Source organism: Sus scrofa, chromosome 14, assembly GCF_054392235.1.
Source record: "Sus scrofa isolate SSC_HxYL_T2T_F1_AM1 chromosome 14, Sscrofa_HxYL_maternal_Yorkshire_Landrace_v2.0, whole genome shotgun sequence".
Classification (NCBI taxonomy): Eukaryota; Metazoa; Chordata; class Mammalia; order Artiodactyla; family Suidae; genus Sus; species Sus scrofa.
Genome location: NC_139396.1, coordinates 147,147,043 through 147,168,344, shown reverse-complemented (window position 1 = coordinate 147,168,344; position 21,302 = coordinate 147,147,043). Strand labels below are relative to the sequence as shown.

At 37.4% G+C, this 21,302-nt stretch overlaps 1 protein-coding gene across 1 annotated transcript in view; it reads left to right on the top strand.

Moving 5' to 3' along the window:
* The window catches only part of CCDC186 (coiled-coil domain containing 186), a 52,179-nt gene extending 32,248 nt beyond the window's left edge, over positions 1–19,931 (top strand). Inside the window, exons 7-16 of the mRNA XM_001927027.8 lie at positions 2,309–2,413; positions 3,187–3,285; positions 3,445–3,531; positions 4,617–4,759; positions 7,492–7,747; positions 8,371–8,560; positions 9,819–9,899; positions 11,972–12,182; positions 13,817–14,036; positions 16,126–19,931. Coding sequence (XP_001927062.7) covers positions 2,309–2,413; positions 3,187–3,285; positions 3,445–3,531; positions 4,617–4,759; positions 7,492–7,747; positions 8,371–8,560; positions 9,819–9,899; positions 11,972–12,182; positions 13,817–14,036; positions 16,126–16,209 — 1,476 coding nt within the window. The 3' untranslated portion in view covers positions 16,210–19,931. The remainder of the gene's footprint in view (positions 1–2,308; positions 2,414–3,186; positions 3,286–3,444; positions 3,532–4,616; positions 4,760–7,491; positions 7,748–8,370; positions 8,561–9,818; positions 9,900–11,971; positions 12,183–13,816; positions 14,037–16,125) is intronic.
* The last annotated feature ends 1,371 nt before the right edge of the window (positions 19,932–21,302 follow it).

The following is a 21,302-nucleotide window of genomic DNA, read 5'->3' as shown; positions in this document are numbered from 1 at the left end:
ACGTACTGAGCCAGGTGTTATCCAGAAGCTGTATCCTCAGTGAGGGAAACATGTAAGCTACGGTAGAGTGGTACAGTCTATGGATTGTTATCATCTAGGGATGCCCTGGATTCTGTCTGTGAGAAGGCGGAATGGCAGCTTCTCTGGAGGGAAGCTACTAGGAGAAGATGATACCTAAACTCTCATTTGACTTTTTTTTTTTTTTTTTGCTTTTGACGGCCGCACTTAGGGTATATGGAGGTTCCCATGCTAGGGGTCTAATCGGCCTACACCACAACCACAGCAACAGGGGATCCGAGCTGCATCTGTGACCTATACCACAGCTCACAGTGATGCCAGATCCTTAACCCACTGAGAGAGGCCAGGGATCGAACCTGCAACCTCATGGTTCCTACTTGGATTCATTTCCACTATGCCACGACAGGAACTTCCCTAAACTCATTTGAAATCCAGGTGATAGCCCAAATCATGGGGCTGGATGGGTACTCCAAAGGAGAATGTTGGAGAAAGAGCCCAGGGCAGGGCTGTACAGTCACCACAGGCAGTCAAGGAGACAGAAGGCAGTGATGAAGTGGGGAAAAAAAACAGAAGTATGTTTTCTTGTAATGGAAACAGAAGAAGGCTATTCAAAGAATCAGGAGTGATGAGAACTGGAGCAGGTAAGTCAAGAATAAAAAATGAAAAAAAGCAATTGGATTGATGAGAAAATAGTCCCTGGAATTACTATTTTAGGAGAGTGGTTAGGAACAGAAACCAAATTGAAGTATGAATCTGTAAAAAAGTTTTGACTAGATACTATGGCCATAAACCAGAGAACTCTTTAATGTGTGTCTACAAAAGGACTGCTTAAACACTCTACTCTTTTGTCTTACCACGTTAATAACTTCTATTGATTTTCTGACAACTATCAAATTTAACTTTAACTGTGCAGGCCACATTAGCTTTTGTGAGAAGCATAAAATGTTATTACTAGTATAGTATCTAATTCCAGTGGCAGTGCTAAGACAAGAACTTTCCCTGCTCTCTGGTCATCGTTCTCACCATTCATCACATCACTGTGCCAGCCTTGTTGCTGCCTATAAATGAAAAACTCGGTTTTCCTCTGGTGTGGGCAAAATCCAGTTCTCCCCTACTCTGGGTCTTTTCCCTGTGCATCTCCTTTACTTTTACACAGAGCACTTCACTTCTGATGACACTTCTGGTTATCAATACGTGGAGGCTTTTCCTCACAGACAGCAATTCTCTGTGACACCAGCTGGGTGACCTACAATTTAATTCTTTGCCTTTTTTAGGGCCGCTCCCATGGCACATGGAGGTTCCCAGGCTAGAGGTCTAATCAGAGCTGTAGCCGCTGACCTACGCCACAGCCCCAGCAACGGGGATCCGAGCCGCGTCTGAGACCTACACCACAGCTCACAGCAATGCCGGATCCTTAACCCACTGAGCAAGGCCAGGGACCAAACCCGCACCCTCATGGTTCCCAGTCAGATTCGTTAACCACTGTGCCATGACAGGAACTCCTACAATTAAATTCTGACTCAGTCCCTCCAGAGATCTTGTCAGGTCCCACAGGTTAAAGGCGTGGTCCTGCAAGACTCCCCCATCCCTACCTCAGGTGCCAGTCACAAGCCCAGGTTATCACCTGTACGTCTGACCAACTGGCCATAGATTGGAGATGATAACACCCCCCTTCTTGGGTTTGGAAATTTGCTGCAGTGGCACACAGAACTCAGGGAAACACCTTCACCAGTTTATTAAATAATTATGATAAAGGATCAGATGAACAGCTAGATGAAGGGATTCATAGGGTGAGGTCTGGGGGTGGGGTTCCTTTGTCTCTGTGGAGTTAGGATGTTTTACCTTCTTGGTATGGATGTGTTCACCATTCTGGAAGCTCTCTCAACTTCATACTTGTGGTTTTTTGTGGAGGCTTTGCCATGTAGGCATGATTGACCATTAACTCCATTTTTAGCTCTTCTCCCTCTCAAGAGGATAGGGGCAGGGTTGAAAATCCCAAGCTTGTTTTTATGATTTGATCTTTTTGGAGACCAGCCCTCATCCAGGAGTCCAGCTAGAGTCACTTCATTAGAACAAAAGATACTCCTGTCACCTGGGAAGTTATGTAGGTTTCAGGAGCTCTGTTGTCAAGAACAGAGGTTAAAGACAGTATTAGAACAGGAGATGCTCCTAGTGTTTTTTTAATCACTTGAAAAGTTTTACAAGGGTTTTGGGAGCTCTGTCCCAGGAATGGGGGGCAGAGACCAAGTTATATTCTCTATTATCTCATATTACCTTTTTATCAATGTAGGAAACCAAAGATAAACTCAAAGAGACAACAACAAAATTAACTCAAGCAAAGGAAGAAGCAGATCAGATTCGGAAAAATTGTCAGGATATGATAAAAACCTATCAGGTATGCTTAAATTTTTTCTTTGTCTCTCTCTCTCTCTCTCTTTTTTTTTTTTTTTTTAGGGCCTCACCTGCGGCATATGGAGGTTCCCAGGCTAGGGGCCCAATCGGAACTGTAGCTGCCAGCCTACCACAGCAACATGTGACCTGAGCCATGTCTGCAACCTACACCACAACTCACAGCAATGTTGGATCCTCAACCCAATGAGTGAGGCCAGGGGTCAAACCCACGTCCTCATTGATTGCTAGTCAGGTTCATTAACCACTAAGCCATGACGGGAACTCCAGATTTTGTAATAAATTAGTAGCAAATTATGCTAAATATCAATACTCTTATTTCATTAAATTTTTGTATCTATAATATTTGAAATGTGTAATAATTTTGGTAGGGCAGGTAAATTAAATGCCAGTTATTTCCTGTGTTAAAGTACTTGCTGCTTAGATAGAGATCTTATTAGAGAAGTTTTTAACTAAATAAAAACACTACAAAATTTCAAAAGAATGAGGAGTACAAGAAAATGTACAACTTTAAAAAAAAAAACTATATTTGTTATATAAAGTATGCTCTTCAGTTGGTTCAAAATTGACATATTTAAAATCTTTCAAGCTTTCAATGACATATTTAAAATCTTTAAAATATTTCAATCTTTCAGTCATCAATTTTAGACCTATGAGACATGTATTTCATGATTAGTAAACTTAATTGCAAAAGCTTTCTTCACATTTCAAAGTGTAAAATTAAAAATTGTTATACTTTTGTCATTTCCTTGTCATTAGGAGTCAGAAGAAATTAAATCAAATGAGCTTGATGCCAAGCTTCGAGTCACAAAAGGAGAACTTGAAAAACAAATGCAAGAAAAATCTGACCAGCTTGAAGTGAGTAGCTCTGTTTTGTGTACCGTAGTGTAATACAGAAGGAGAGAAAGGACAAGCACTTACTCCCATCTACCCTTGAGACCTTTTGGAAGGAGCAGGCAACAAATTTTGGGTCTGGCTTAGCATGTAATGATTTCTTTTCTTTCCACTTTTTAAAAGATGCACCATGCCAAAATAAAGGAACTAGAAGATCTGAAGAGGACATTTAAGGAGGGCATGGATGAGCTACGAACACTGAGAACAAAGGTAATTCAGTCATTAGTCATGACTCCACAGAAAGGGTAAATATCTTTTATTTTGGACTCATTCTGATTTTTAAATGTTGGGGAAAGGGGAAAGGATATTTATATAAAAATATTCCAAAATCAAAGAACTTTGTGGAGTAGCATATCAATTCCCTAGTAACAAAATCGACTCTTACAGAAATAAAAACATCTTCCATTCAGTCTCTCTCTTTTTTTTTTTTTTTTTTTTTTTTGTTTTTCTGCCATTTCTTGGGCCGCTCCTGCGGCATATGGGAGGTTCCCAGGCTAGGGGTCTAATCGGTGCTGTAGCTGCCAGCCTATGCCAGAGCCACAGCAACGCGGGATCCGAGCCACATCTGCGACCTACAGCACAGCTCATGGCAACGCCGGATTGTTAACCCACTGAGCAAGGGCAGGGACCGAACCCGCAACCTCATGGTTCCTAGTCAGATTCACTAACCACTTCGCCACAATAGGAACTCCCCATTCAGTCTCTTTCTAAAGTATTTGCCAGACATTCTTGTTTCATAGCATGTTTGCTGTATCTGTAACTTACCCTTGAGCCTCTGATCTGAAAGCAGTCTTGTTAGCAAATTAATTGGGGAGATATATGACTTTAGAACTGTGAGTTTCAGAAAACAGTAGAAAGACTTTACTTTTCTTCTGGGTATATTTCCTAGTCCTTTTAAGTTTTAATTTTTAACACTCTCAAATCTTCTCCAGTGTTACACCTTTATTATATTCCTTATTATAAGAATAATATCCCTGTATTTTCAAAGTGTCTTTCATGTATTCTGTCTGTTCTTTATGCCAGTTCTTTGGGGTGGATAATGAAGGTACACCCTCTTTTCATGTGAGGAAATGGAGATTTGGCAAAAATGAAGTGACATGCTGAAACTCCCATGACTAAATCATGAGAAATCTGAGACTGAAACTTAGGACTATTAACTTCCCGTTATATTTTCTTCACATTAATTCATACTGCTTTGGAATTCAGCTAAGATTATTTAATATATAACCATTATCTGAAATAGCTAATAAAGAACAAAATATTTGTAGTTTAACTTGGTTATGCTTATTTGATAGGTAAAATGTCTAGAAGATGAACGATTAAGAACAGAGGATGAATTATCGAAATATAAAGAAATTATTAATCGCCAAAAAGCTGAAATTCAGAATTTATTGGACAAAGTGAAAATTGCAGATCAGATACAGGAGCAGCATCAAAGGTATAAACTGAGCAACTTCTGTTTGTGCAAATCAGCAGGCTTTTTGATTCTATCTCAGGTTTCTGTTTTTTTAAGTGCAATTATTGCATTGAATAATTTTACATTTCTAGATAAAAAATTTTTAATTCCTGTCTTCATTTGAACTATTTTGGGTTATTTTTGACATTCCCGTCATGGCTTCTAAAAATCAAAGTTTATATTCCTTAAAATTGGCGGTGGTAATTTGTAAGAAAGAATAGATTATAGTTTTTTTTTTTTTTTATCTGTTCCTTAGTTTTCAAATTCCGTAACTTAGACACAATGTTTACTTTTCCTTCTAAAATGTAGATAGGTATCTATGTCTATATCTTTGTATCTATATAACTTGAGGTCATGAGGTGACATTATTCCTTGGCTTTTATAAAACCATTTAGCTAAATGCTACTTAACGACATTACCTGACTGAGCCTGGGTTCATGTTGGATCCAAGTGTCTTCTTTTTTCTTACCCTGGCAACACCCAGGCTACTGAGCGTTGCTAAAGAAACCCTCGCCATCAAGTTGTTGCAGCTATAAATTCATGGTTAGCAGCCTCAAGTGGAAATACTGATGCACCTTCGATCCTACCATATGTCCTTAGAGCCTTCTCCCCATCTTCTTAGCATCTCTTCCGAACCTTACCTTTCTTCACACTTCTGATTTTCTTTCTCACCTTGCTATTTACTCTGGCAGGCAGTTACCTCTTACTTTACAGAAAAAGTTGGAGCTGTCAGGTGACAGTTCTCTCAATTGCTGTCCATCCTATGAACTTAACCTGCATCTGCAGTCACTTTTCTTTCCCTTCTGTTGCTATGAAAGAAATGTTCTTATTTATAAGTTAAATTGTGGTCCTTACTTCTACTGTGGATCACATGCTCTTCTGCCTTCTCAGAGTCTTCCTTGATTATTCCTTTATCTTTTATCTCCTCTCTTTTTACGTAGGTTTTTTTTTTTCTCCATTTGAGTATTATTATATCTTAAAAGTATTGAAACTTCTATGATCTCCTTTCTCCTTTCCTTCACCACCAGACATCTGTATAGAATCATTTATACTCATCCTATCCATTGTTTTTGTGTTCCTCTCCATTTTATTCTAGCTTCCCCACCATTCCTTTACAAACTGCTAATGCATCCTTAAATATAATAGATACTCCCCAGATTAAGCCTTGCTTGAATTTCAGTATGAACCCGCTTTCTGGACATGCTCCATTCCTTTAGCTTCATTTCATTGTGCTCCGCTAGTGTTTCTCCCCACTTTTTAGCCAGTCTCTTTCTCAGTTTCCTTGACAGCTTTCTCTTTCTGTCATAAAGCTGTCTTTTGTTCTTACTTTATTATACCCCTGGGTGATCCTAACTCTTCCTGTAGTATGTATGCTGCAGGACCTTCAGGTTATGATCGTCAACCCTTTTTGCCAAGCTCCAGATGCACAAGTGTCAAAGACACCTCAAACTTATGTCCAGAACGGATTCATCGATTGTACTTGCTCATCTGCTTCTCTGATGTTCTGAGAGAAGTGCTGAGTGTGACAGCCACATGATTTTCCACCCCGGGAACCTGGTGTTATCCTTGGCTCTTCTGTCCTTCCCTCACGCAGCCAACCAGTCACAAACATCATTGATGCTGTTTTAATATCTTTCAAGTTCATTTGCTTTTTACATCCCCACTGTTGCTGCCATTGTCTAAGCTGTTATCAGCTCTCATTTGGAAAAGTACCACAGTTTCTAAACTGTTTTTTTGTTTTGTTTTTGATTTGGGGGTTTTGTTTTGTCTTGTTTATATCCTCTTTTAGTCCATTCCTACACTGTGGTTAGCATGATCTTTTTTAGAAAGGGAATTTCAGACCTTTAAATGATTTCCCATTGCCTCAAGGATGGCCTGGTGAGTTCAGACGCCTTAACATGGCTTGGGAGATCATTAGTAACCTCTCTTCTCCCTCTGCCTTCTTTCTCACTGTTTCAGCAATAGTTGGTTAACAGATGTTGATTGAATCCTGTGTGCTGAGCCCTGTGTTAAGTGCTAGGATTTATAGTACAGTCCGTACCCTCACCAGTACTGAACGTCTGCTTGGTAGCACCAATAAGAAGTCATTCTCCTGTTCCCGCCCCAGCTTTGCACACAGCCTTTCCTTTGCCTGGAATATATTTTGTTCTCCCACTCACTCTTACTTTTCCTTTAGCTCAGGAATTAGCAAATTATGACCCAGGAGCCCAGTCTAGCCCACTGCCTCTTTTTCAGTCAACTTTTTTTTGGAATACAGCCTCTCTCATTCCTTTACATATTGTTTATGGCTGCCCCCATACCTCTGTGGCAAAATTTAACGGCTGCAGCAAAGCCTAGATGGCCCAGAAGCCTACATTGTTGACTCTCTGAGCCTGTCATAGGACAAGTTTGCTAACCCTTTAAATACTAGTTTCATCGTCATTTACTCTAGCTTAGCTGACCTACTCTGTGCTTTCATCATCAAAAATGTTTCATCACACCACTTGACTAAGAGCTCTTTGAAAGTAGGGGCCATATTAGTCTTGCTTATGTATATTCCCAGCTCTTTTAGTTCTTAGCAGCTATTAGGCATTCATAATAATCCACATAAATATTTGGATGAATGAATAAAAATACCTTTATAAAGCATTTCATTTGATGAAAATTCTCAAACCATTCCTGTAATGTCTTTTAATAGTTTATTTTTTCTCTTAAATATAAACTTTGTTTTTTAGAGGTAAACAAGAAATTGAAAATTTGAAGGAAGAAGTGGAAAGTCTTAATTCTTTGATTAATGACCTACAAAAAGACATCGAAGGCAGTAGAAAAAGAGAATCTGAGCTACTGCTATTTACAGAAAAGCTCACTAGTAAGAATGCACAGCTTCAGTCTGAATCCAATTCTTTGCAGTCACAGTTTGATAAACTTTCCTATAGTGAAAGTCAGTTACAAAGCCAATGTGAACACATGAAACAGATCAATAGTAATTTGGTAAGTATAAGTGTAAATGTACATTGAACTTTTAAAGCAACATAGCAGGAAGCACAAATTAAACTTCCCTAAAAGCATAAACCTAGTGGTAGTAAGCTCTTTTTTTTTTTCAGTTGGCACTGACTTTCTGACAATTTCAAATGCTTATGAGAAATGTCATTTTTTCCTTTCAACTTATGTAATTTATAATGAAATGTCTCCCTAACATCAGTATGAAGAAAGGCTTCACTTTTGGAAGTAAGAAAACCAGGGTTTTTGTCATTCCTAAGTGGAATTACTATATATTTCTTAAAGGACTTTAAATGTCTATATTTTTATATTTTAAAAATGGTTTAATCCTAAGTTATGAGTGTCAAGTTACTCATAAAAATAATTTGAGACTAGGCCACAAGTTTCAGAGACCTGTATCACATGTTGTTTTGCATGTGTAGAATGGCAGATGTGCCAGTGTTCCTCCTGCATTACTCTGTAAGGAACTGTAGGAGCTCAGTAGGCAAAACCTGGTAAGGAGTGCTGGTAGAAGAATTTGCCACCAAAGACCTTATGTTTTTACAGTTTCAAACTGTGAGCAGTAATGGAACTAGATATTTAAATTGTTATTTTTTGTTTTATTTAATATTTAGGAAAGTAGATTGTTAAAAGAGGAAGATCTGCGAAAAGAGGAAGTCCAGACCCTGCAAGCTGAACTCACCTGCAGACAAACTGAAGTTAAAGCATTGAATACTCAGGTTGAAGAATTAAAAGATGAATTAGTAACTCAAAGACGTAAACATGCCTCTAGTGTCAAGGATCTTACCAAACAACTTCAGCAAGGTATACAGTTCTTCTACAGTTAAGACTTTGAATGTTTTTGTTTCTTTTCATCATTTAGGATTTGTAGAAAAAATATTTTAACATCAGTTTCTCCCATATTGATTAGAGATGTATGTTCTTTTTTTGGCCACCCCACAACATATGGGTTCCTGGGCCAGGGGTCAGATCTGAGGCTCAGTTGTGACCTATGCTGTGGCAGTGCCAGATCCTTTAATCCACTGTGCCGGACCAGGGATTGAACCTGTGTCCTGGTGCTGCCATTGGCTGCAGAACTGCCACTGATACTGTTGCACCCCAGCGGGAACTCCTGTATGTTACTTCAATGGTATCAGTGTTCATAAACCAAATGGCTGAACATCTTGTAGTTCCATGAATAGTTTATAGCATGTTCTAGGCCAAAGACATTTATTCACAGTACCACAAGATGAAAGAATTGGGAAAACACCTTATCGTGGCAGTAGTGTCTCGACTTTGTTGATCACATACTGCAGTCAATAAAAAGTATTTATAAGCATTTGCTGTCCAGTTTGTCTTCTTTTTTGTCCTTCAGGGCTGCCCTTGTGGCATTTGGGGGTTCTCAGGCTAGGGGTCGAATTGGAGCTGTAGCTCCTGGCCTAGACCACAGCCACAGCAACAGCAATGTCAGATCCAAGATGCTTCTGTGACCTACACCACAGCTCATGACAATGCCAGATCCTTAACCCACTGAGCAAGGCCAGGGATTGAACCTGCATCCTCATGAATAAGAGTCACATCGTTCCACTGAGCCACCGTGGGAACTGATGTTGTCCAGATTGTTTCTGTTTATTTGTAAACGTAAAATGTGTCACTCTATGCATGTTAGAAAAACAGGAAAAATACAAATTTAAACATCATATTAAATTTAAGTACAAATAGAAGTTCTAATATTCTTTTAATAGATATAATTGAAGGGAAATTTGAGAGAAATTTCTGGTACTGTAGAGCTTTTCTAAATCTTTCACGACTCCAGAAGTTAAGTCCTCTGTTCCTAGGTGATGCCACTATCAGTTATCGTCACGTTATTTCTGTATGTTTTGTGTTTGACCTGTACATGTCTAGACATTTTACAGGGATGATGCCTACGGTCTTACTGTTGAAGATGTTATTTAGGAAATTTCTCTTGTTGCTTATGCCATTTTGCCCTAAATGATTTTAGTGATTAAAATCAGAGTTAATGAGAGAGGGAGGCAGATGGTTGTGATAATTGTCACAAGCAGTCCATTTCTTTTTCCTATAGCAAGAAGAAAGTTAGATCAAGTTGAGAATGGAAATTATGACAAAGAAGTCAGCAGCATGGGAAGTCGTTCCAGTTCATCAGGTAAAAAAACGAAGGTGTTGTATAGTTGTTTCTTAGTGATTGGTTATTAAAGGAAATAGCATTTTTTTGTTTTAAAAAGTACTGACATGCTTTTCTTTAATTTTGGATTATAAAACGCAGTAGGTTACATAATTATACTGTAAAAAATACTTCCAGTTAAATGTTTTTTTGTTTGTTTTTGTCTTTTTAGGGATTCTGTGGCATATGGAAATTCCCAGGCTAGGGGTCGAATCAGAGCTGCAGCTGCAGCTACACCACAGCCACAGCAACCTGGGGTCCAGGTCTCGTCTGCTACTTACACCATGGCTCATGGTAACGCCGGATCCTTAATCCACTGAGTGAGGCCAGGGATCGACACTGTGTCCTCATGGAACCTAGTTGGGTTCGTTTCTGCTGAGCCGTGACCGGGACCCCCACATATTCAAGTTCTGATCATTACACAGGTTTTCAAGTTTGTCATGGGTTTCTCTGTCATCTTCTCCCTCTCCTTCTTCCTTACCTGTACAATGATTTCCTCTTCCCTTTTTAAACTCAGATTTGTATCCACCTGTATGGAGGGATTTGGTATATTATGGTCTTTTTATTGTACTTTTTTTTTTTTTTGTCTTTTTAGGGCCTTACCCGAGGTACATGGAGGTTCCCAGGCTAGGGGTCGAATCAGAGCTGTAGCTGCTAGCCTACACCACAGCCGCAGCAATGCCAAATCTGAGCCATGTCTGCAGCCTACACTACAGTTCATGGCAATGCCAGATCCTTAACCCACTGAGCAAGGCCAGGGATCGAACCTGCATCCTTATGGATGCTAATCATATTCATTTCTGGTGAGTCACAATGGGAGCTCCATCTTTTGCGTTACTATTAACACTTCAGAGCTAATGAAATAGTCATCATTATATATCAGGTTTTATATGTATATATGCATTTTTAAATCTTTTTGCTTTTCTCATGGTAAATATGCCTGTAGCCTAAAGCAAAAATTAATAACCTATAAAGTTATGGTAGCATTGTAAAAATGATAATTAGCAAAATATCAGCATATTTATCATTTTTGGAATGCCAGGAACTGTGCTAAATGGTTTAAACATATCATTTACTCACAGAACAGTTGTATGAGGTTAGCGCTGTAATTCCAGTTTTACAGCTGGAGAGACTTAAGACTCAGAGTGGAGCCATGACTTTGCCCACATCCACAGTGACAGACCTCTCAGGCCTTAGAGTCTGCATGCCCCTGCATTATGCTGCCTCCCAGGAGTCGCGTGTGAAGGGAACAACATCGACAACTGCTACAGTAGTGGGAGAGCTGGGTAGTAGCAAGAACATGGGTTTGAGATTACACAGAGGTATTTATCAGATCCCAGCTCTGCCATTTATTAGTGCACGATCCTGGGTAAGATATATTGTCTTAAATATACAAAATGGGACTGGAAAAAGATGTGTTCATGTCGGGTAAAAAGGATTAGAAATTCTCCTCCATTGTTGATAGGAAAAAATAATAGCCAGCATTTACTTAGTGCTTATAATATATGCTGTTCTAAGCACTTCAGATGTATTAACTCATTTAAATGAGGATACTCCTTCTTTGAGGCAAGTCATATTGTGATGCCCGTTATAAGATGAAGTGACTGCGATGCAAGAGAGTTAAATAACTTGTCCAAAGTCTCATAGCTAGAAAGTAGAGCAGTAGGATTCGAATGTAGGAAGACTGGCTCGAGAGCTTAACCCTCTGCCTTTATTCTGTCTTCTCTCCTTTTGTCTGTCTGGCTGTCCGTCTCAGTCTAATTTTAGTCTCACTTCATTCCTGTTCTTCTGATTTGAGTGTCTCCTTTGTCTTCCTCATTACCACCACTTCCTCATACTGTTGGAGAGACTTAGTAGACCCTTCTGGTGCCTGTCACCAGTGCATTCAGAAACCAGAACTCAGGTCAGATATGACTGTGTTCTGTGCCCGGCTCTGTCATATTGAGTATTTGAAAATGATAATAGAAATAATATATGAGATCAGAGATGACTCCAGACTAAGTACAACACGTTTTTGTTTTTTGTTTTTTTGTTTTTTTGTTTTTGGTCTTCAGGGTCCCTTAATGCTCGAAGTAGTGCAGAAGATCGATCTCCAGAAAACACTGGGTCGTCAGTAGCTGTGGATAACTTTCCAGAAGTAGACAAGGCCATGTTGATTGAGAGAATAGTGAGGCTGCAAAAGGCACATGCTCGGAAAAATGAAAAGATAGAATTTATGGAGGATCACATCAAACAATTGGTGGAAGAAATCAGGAAAAAAACAAAGTATGTATTATTGTGGTAATGTAATCTGTGTTCAAAATACATATGGTAAAGTTGCTGTGTTCAAAATTAATCATATCAGGAGCCTATCTTTCAAAAAATAGTTCTTAAAATTATAGTCATTCAATTTCCAGTCTTTTATTGATCACTTATTAATAGTGTTTGCAAATATAGAGATGAAAGAAAATACAGGTCTTTCCTTTAAGGTGATAGAGTTCAATATATATTAATATTTTTAAGGTAATAAAAATCACTTTGGACTTAAAATAGATGGAGCTCTACTTAGCTGTATTTCCAGACAGTGGTTCTTAGAGATAGTGGGATTGTGTATTATCACTCCTGTTGGGTAGGATATGGTGAGGTGTTAGTGGGTACTTACTAAATATAACCCACTGTGCCTGTGACTTCACATTGTTTTGATGTCCTACAACTGCTCAGGGAAGGAATGAGTTCTCTAATTTGGCAGGTTAGTTACTGGGGCTCAGGTCAAATTATTTTGAAGTAGTTTTAGAGTTAGAGAAAAATCTGCCCATGAGTTTTAAAAGAAAAAGAGTAAAACACAGTTTTAAGTTTAATGACAGGAAGATAGAAAATATAAACTGAAACTGGAACAGTAAAGGAATTGCTCACTTTTTTTTTTTTTTGGTCTTTTTACGGCTGCAGACATGGCATATGGAAGTTCCCAGGCCAGGGGTTGAATTGGAGCTGTAGCTGCCGGCCTACAGACAGCCACAGCAACACAGGATCCAAAGTTTGCAACCTACACCAAGGCCACGACAATACTGGATCCTTAATCCACTGAGAAGGGACAGGAATCAAACCTGTGTCCTCATTAGTCAGGTTCGTTGGTGCTGAGCCACTACTGCAACTCTTTGCTCACATATTTTTATTTAAAGTTATAAAGAAAAAAATAGAAAAGCAATGTTTATATTATCGTTAATCTAAATACCATGTTAGAACAAAAATGGGATTGTTGGAGTTCTGTTGTGGCTCAGCAGTAACAAACCCAGCTAGCATCCATGGGGATGTGGGTTCGACCCCTGGCCCCGGTCAGTGGGTTAAGGATCCAGCGTTGCTGTGAGCTGTGGTGTAGGTTGCAGACATGGCTCAGATCTGGTGTTGCTATGGCTATGGAGTAGGCCAGCAGCTACAGCTCCAGTTCGACCCCAGCCCAGGAACTTCCGTATGCCACAGATATAGCCCTAAAAAGACCAAAAAGGGTGGGGAGATAATTTACGAAACCATCCGAGGAGTTCCTGCTGTGGCACAGTGGATTTAGAATCCAAATGCAGCAGTTCAGGTTGCTGCAGAGGCACAGAGTTGATCCCCAGCCCAGTGCAGTGGGTTAAAGGATCTGGCATTGTCACAGCAGTAGCATAGGTTACAGTTATTTATGGCTTGGACTCGATCCCTGGCCCAGGAACTTCCATATGCTGTGCATTAAAAAAAAAAAGGGTAAAAAAGAAACCATCTGTATAAGAAAAATTTCTTTATTTTCTTTTATAATTCTGTTACTAACCTAATAGGGAATAATTTTATTCTAGTCATCTTTTCACTTATGATTGATTATTTGACTCTTACAAATTATAATGTTTTTAATTTTGTAGGTATGTAACTGATAATGTTTTATTTTGCAGAATCATTCAGAGTTACATTTTACGAGAAGAATCAGGCACACTTTCTTCAGAAGCATCTGATTTTAATAAAGTCCATTTAAGTAGACGAGGTGGTATCATGGCCTCTTTATACACATCCCATCCAGCTGATAGTGGATTAACATTGGAACTCTCTTTAGAGATCAACAGAAAGTTACAGGCTGTTTTGGAGGATACATTACTGAAAAATATTACTTTGAAGGTATTTGTAGTTCTCATTCACTTACCAACCGATAAACATGGCAAAAATGGTATCTTTTTCATAGTTCGATATAGCACATAGATGGACTATTTCTGTAATGCAAGGTAGCCATTTTTCCCATAGATAAAATTTTGTTTTTCTGTTCTTGCTAAGTAGTTTTTTAAATTAGCAAGGAAAGAAGGGAATAACAAAGAAAATCAGTTTACCGATTGGCTAAGATGAGTTTACTTGGCAGTGGGTTGCCTTTGACCTATATTACAGTTTTTTAAATAATTTTTATTTTTTCCATTATAGTGTTCTGTCAATTTCCTGCTGTACAGCAAGGTGACCCAGTCACACATACAGTGTATACATACTTTTTTCTCACATTATCATGCTCTATCATAAGTGACTAGACATAGTTCCCAGTTCTATACAGCAGGATCTCATTGCTTATCCATTCCAAAGGCAATAGTTTCCCTCTATTAACCCAAGATTCCGAATCCATCCCACTCCCTCCCCCTTTCCCTTGGCAACCACAAGTCTGTTCTCCATGTCCATGATTTTCTTTTCTATGGAAAGGTTCATTTGTGCCATATATTAGATTCCAGATATAAGTGATATATGGTATTTGTGTTTCCCTTTCTGACTTACTTCATTCAGTGTGAGAGTCTCTAGTTCCATCCATGTTGCTTCAAACGGCATTATTTTGTTCTTATTTATGGCTGAGTCGTATTCCATTGTGTATATATACCACATCTTCCTAATCCAGTCATCTGTCATGGACATTTGGTTTGTTTCCCTGTCTCGGCTATCGTGAATAGTGCTGCAGTGGACATGTGGGTGCATGTGTCTTTTTCAAGGAAAGTTTTGTCCAGATATGTGCTCAAGAGTGGGATTGCTGGGTCACATGGTAGTTCTATGTATAGATTTCTAAGGTATCTCCATAGTGGTGGTACCAGCTTACATTCCCACCAACAGTGTAGGAGGGTTCCTTTTTCTCCACACCCCCTCCAGCACTTGTTATTTGTGGACCTATTAATTGTCGCCATTCTGACTGGTGTGAGGTGGTATCTCATAGTTTTGATTTGCGTTTCTCTAATAATCAGTGATGTTGAGCATTTTTTCATGTGCTTGTTGGCCATCTGTATGTCTTCTTTGGAGAAATGTCTATTCAGGTCTTTTGCCCATTTTTCCATTGGGTTGTTGGCTTTTTTTGCTATTGAGTTGTTTAAGTTGTTTGTATATTTTAGAGATTAAACCCTTGTCAGTTGCATCGTTTGAAACTTTTTTCTCCCATTCTGTAAGTTGTCTTTTTTTTTTTTTTTTTTTTTTTTAAGGTTTCCTTTGCTATGCAAAAGCTTGTCAATTTGATTAGGTCCCATTGGTTTATTTTTGCTTTTATTTTTGTTGCTTTGGGAGACTGACCTGAGGAGACATTTATAAGGTTGATATCAGAGAGTATTTTTGCCTGTGTTCTCTTCTAGGAGCTTGAAGGTGTCTTGTCTTACATTTAAGGCTTTGAGCCCTTTTGAGTTTATTTTTGTGCATGGTGTGAGAGTGTGTTCCAGTTTCATTGATTTACATGCTGCTGTCCAGGTTTCCCAGCACCACTTGCTAAAAAGACTGTCTTTTTCCTATTTTATATTCTTGCCTCCTTTGTTGAAGATTAATTGACCATAGGTATCTGGGCTTTATATTACAATTTATTTTGGTTGATTATGAAACTTTCTTTTTAAGATTGAGACATTTATTTTCTAGTGTATTTTAAAGCTTTATTTTATTTTTTGTAGCCATTATCTGACCTAGTATTCTAGTTGTGCTGTTTGGGCCTTGATGGTTAGTAGTGGATTTAAAAAATTTTATTAATCTGGTTGTTATCTTATGCATTAAAATTTGCTGTACCCTCAGTAAAATGATTAAATATGACTGAAATGTACAGGATTACTTTACTGAAAACAGCTGTGTGCCCGATCATCTCACAAGGCATTTAAGAATATTCGTCACTCTTTTCAGTTGAAAATGTAGGCAAAAATAGTTCAAACTGAATCTTTTTACTTATTATACTTAGTAGTTCTGTTTCTTTTCCTTCTTTTTCCAATTTTTAAAGGAAAATCTGCAGACCCTTGGAACAGAAATAGAACGTCTTGTTAAACACCAGCATGAACTGGAGCAGAGGACAAAGAAGAACTGACACAAAGCTCTTGTTCAGAAAACAGACGAAAGCCACACAAGGAGCAGGTGCCACTGCCTAGTATCATTGGAAGCTTTTCCCTGCTTTGTGTATTAACCAGTAAAAAATCTGTTTTGCTTCCTCTGTATAAAAAAGTACCTTTTACAATATAAATGCATTGCTGTGTATACTGTAAAAGTGTAAGCTTTGACGAAACTTGTTTTTGTGTGGTGACAGCCTGTTTTTAAGTCAGAACAACTTAATTTGCTAATAATCATATGAAGTGCTGAACCTTACTCCAAGGGCTTTTGAAAACCCCTTCTCCATATTTCTTCCCTTTAAAATATATAATGTCAAAAATGATTTTGCTTTCTAAAATTATGCATGAAAGGACAGGTGTTGATCATTCAGTAATATGCTATTTCTCCAACACAAAACTAAGAAAGTGATAAAAACTTTTGTTTTGACATTCTGACATGACACTTGCTTGTGTGTTAGGGATCCCAATGAATTCTTAAATCTTTTGGTTTTGATGGAAGCTAATAGGAAAGCTAGCTTTCGGTAAATAGCAATGATCAGGTGTTGTATGCCTCTGTCAGGTTTCCTTATTTGTGCTAGTTACTTTTTTTTTCAGATTCTGATTGAGTTAATAGTTGAGTTTTTAAACATCTTCAGTTGTGTAAAATATGATTTTAAATAATCTCATTTAGAAAATTTCTCTGGACTTGAGTTATATTTTAAAATGTGAAATGGATTAGTCATTAGTACAGAGAGATTAATAATGAATTCTTTGAAACTGAAAGACATTAGTTTTACTAATATCAAGTATATAAAGATCAATTTAATGCATTTATGAAGAACCAGTTCCCAAGAGAATCCAGCATATGGCACTGTTAACCATTTCATCTGTGCACCACCGTTCATTACTGTTGGTATAATTATGTGTTATAGTGGAGTGATCTTACAGTTCCTAGATGTAATGTGTTTCAGTATATTTATTTAAAACACGAAATAATTAAATCTCTGTAACCAAAGGAATTCCAGAGCCAAATTTATGTATACTGTTAGATTTTTACTATATTTATTTAAGATGTGCACTTAAATTTGCCAGTCATAATATCAGTATTTCTATATCATTGAATTTTTTTCTCATCTCTTAAAATTTCTCACCTATTACAATTTGTGTGTGGTTTTTCACATTTCTGTATATTCAGATCATTTCTATACCTTCTATAGATACCTTGGCACTATGCAGATGTTGCAGCAAGCCTCATTATTGTTTTGGATTTTTGCATCCTTCTTTGTCCCCTTAGGAGAAGTGAGCTTTGGGATGATGGATTAAAACCCTTTAAAGAATTGTATGGTTCTAAAAGTTGGGCTGGGTTTATAGTGGCAATGCCCCTGTAACGTGTTTTAACATTTTTTAAAATATCAATGTTGTTTTAAAAGATCATTTACTAAGGATTAGATGATTCAATGTAACATCTTATTTTTCTGTATACTGAGTGATATGTTGTCATCCCAGGCCAAAATCTTTTCACTTCAAAATGGAAATATAAGTTCAAAAACATACTTAAAATAGCTGTAAAAAGTTTTAGTCTTACCGTAATGTATCTTGTTATCAGTAATAATGTATCAAAATGAAATACGGTAAGTTCAATCACATCTGAAATATTTTCCCAGTTGTTTTTGACAATACTGTTGATACTTCCAGAGATTAGAGTAGCCAACATAACTAAATTTTTACAGCTTCTTATGTGATTTAGATTCATACACTACAATATTTGTTTTTTCCTCCAAGACACAAAATGTATTGATGGAGATCAAATAGTGGTCAGATCCATAGTGTTCTGTGTGTATACACTTAAAAAAAAAAACTATGTGCACACACACGTTTTTCATATATGTATATTATATATGAAAATGAAACATTTCAATATTAACATCTGTGCCAGCATTCATTTAGAGAAGTTTACTGGTAAAACAATTTTAGAAGAAAGCTGTTATAAACTATCTTTGATTTATTGTTACCCCCCCCATAAACGTAAGGAACTATAGAAAACTTGAAGAAAATGCTTTATTTTCCTATTGTGCTTTAGTTTCTACTATATCCTTTTGTACATAGATCAGGACTAAGCAAAGTGTGTACAAAAATATGAATTTATCAGATCCCTAAACTGACTCACAAGCAGATTCTGATATAAGCTTTTAGAGTGCCCATTACTATATTGAATATATGGAGAGAAAAATGGGGTGTCTAGAAAAGGAAAATGGTCTGGCTAAACTTGAGGTCTGGGGGAAATTTTGTTTTACGTGTTCATTATTAATTGAACACCTCAAAGGCTCTTTTGGTTAGTCAGCACTATTTTGGTTTCTTTGAGCAGGAAATCTTTTTTTCTGTGTGTATATATTTGTGTGTACACCTAACTAGATTTTAATTTCAAAGTGAATACTTACTGTGACTCTTTTTCCCACACCACTTCAAACTTTAGCCTAAGTTTTAAGGGTTGAAAATGGTGGGCTTGGGCAGAATGAATTTAAACTTCAGTGTTTTATTTTTAAACTTACTCTTCATAACCATTTAAAGCAATTTATCTTGAAATTAAATTTTATCAGGCTACCAACATCTTACTTACTCATGTAATGAACACATTTTTTTTGAAAACCTGTAATTGCCAGGTACCACACAAGTTAGGTATCATCATTATACTGTGGACAGACCAGACAGGGCAGTTCCTGTCCTCATGGAGCTTATGGTCTAGTGAAAACAGCCGAGAGGAAGTGGAAGCAGAGGCTCTTTAAGCCTCTGCAGCTCACTGCCAGACCCTGTCAGAAGAAAGTTCACTCGTGGAAGCAGTTCACCCAGAAGTCTTACTCTGGCCTAAAGCTTTGGGAAATGAATCCTTGCTGAGGTAGGCTGAGAGCAGATTGCCATTTTCATGCTGGTTCTTTACAGTTCCTAACTTTTTTTCACAGTTTGATGTTTGTTTTTTAAGAAGAAGGAAAAAATCCAAAGACCGTAAAATGGCATTCGATTTTTGCCATTTTAGTAAATTATTATTGTCTACTTGATGCTCCTATAAGATGAATCTAATCAACTTGTCATGTATATTTCCAAATTTTGTTTTGTAGTATATTATTTTCTAAAGATTTTTACCTGGAATTTTAGACCAAGATTTACCAGTAGAAGGAAAAAAGCATTAGAAACCATTAATATTGTAAATGTTATATATGCTACCTTGGTGAAAATATTTTTATCAATCATGTTATTCAGTATTGTTAATTTGCCTTATAAATGTTAGTTCTAGTAGTTTATCTTCCAATACCTTTTTAAAACAATTCTTTTTGGACACTGAGATTGTTCATTTTTAACACCAGTAGGTGGCACTAGAAATGTGAAGGTTTTCAAGGCTGAACAGGAGAAGATAATCAAAAAAAGAATCAAAACAGAATTTTCAGTAAAATAAATGAGAAATATAATTGTATATTAAAGATGTATTTTTTCTTCTGGAATGAAGTTCTTTTTTAAAATGCATATGGCTTTCCATTTTGACTATATGAAACTTGTTATCTTCCAAAGTTCATATATATATATGTGTGTGTGTGTGTATGCACTGTACAGATAATCTTTAGTTTGATTACACTGTTCATTTTGTAAATATGTTTCTGTATAAAATGAAGCTTTTTGAGATAATTTTATGTATATATTGTACTTATTAAATAGGTAATGCCTGTTTACCAAATTGTATTTTACTAGCATTTTTCTTTCTTTTTAGGGCCACACCTGCACCATTTGGAAGTTCCCAGGCTAGGGGTCGAATCAGAGCTACAGCTGCCATGCTATGCTGCAACCACAGCAACGCCAGATCCAAGCTGTGTCTGTGACCTACACCACAGCTTGTAGCAACACTGGATCCTTAACCCACGGATCAGGACCAGGGGTCGAACCTGCATCCTCGTGGATACTAGTCTGATTCTTAACCCACTGAGCCAGAATGGGAACTCCTACTGGCATTTTTGATTATTTATTTAAACACACCACTTGTTTACAGAATGATTCTCTAGACTTGGCAAGGCTGATTCAAATTGCTTGAATTTTTTAACTTTTGTTTTCCATGCATGTTTATCTTCATTCTACCAATTATCATGAAAAGTCAGTGAACAGTAGTAAGCAGAGTAAATTGAATACCACACTGTATTTTAAATTTTTGTTTAAATTATTGATAACAAAATTTGGCCTTTTTAAGAGGCCTTTTACACATGCCTATGTGAAAATTTCTCGCTGAATTTAAGCCAGTAATCAGATTTTCCACAAAAGCATGCAACTTAATTATCTAGCTTTGATAATAAAGATCTAATAAGTTCAATACAAAGATTAAAATCATTAATTTCACGAAGGTAACATGTATGATAGGTATTTCACATCATAATGTGTTTTCCATTTCTCTTAACAGTTTAGTTACACATATGCAGATTGTGCCACATTTCTTAAAGAATTCACTCTTGGAAAGAATCCTCTGAAATCAGGATCCTTGGAATAAGGGTAGAATTAATACATAGAGGAAGCTTCCTGACATCCTTACTAATCTGCTTTTGGCAGCTTGTACATTTGTTTACAAGGCAAAGGAATACATAAAAAAAAGGTGCGTTAGTGAAAGAGATACTGCTTTATGGTCCTTAACTGTCAGTGTGACCCACAGCCATGAAAGACACTCCAGCAAACTTGAATCCAAGTCTTTTTCTTAATAAAGTCTGCCTCAATCAGTCAGTGAGGGCGGGACGAGTACATACTCCTCCAGGACCAGCAACTTGCAAGGATGCCTCTGGGTAACCAGCACTAATGCTTTAATAATTCTTTCTGAGAACCGTGTGACCAGACTTGATATTCCTGCCCCTGTAGAGATGTGCCATTAATTCCTAAGTTACATTTAAGAGACTTGATTTTTAAAAGAAGCATCCACTTAAGTAGTATTTCTGTGGAAGGGAATTTTCAGCCCTTTTATTTTTAATTGTCCAAAGATGGTGCTTCTTGCCAGAAAATCTGCTCCTAATTGTACTCCAAGAAGAGGATGAGAATTATATATCTGAGAAAGAGAAGAATCTCTTCCATTTAA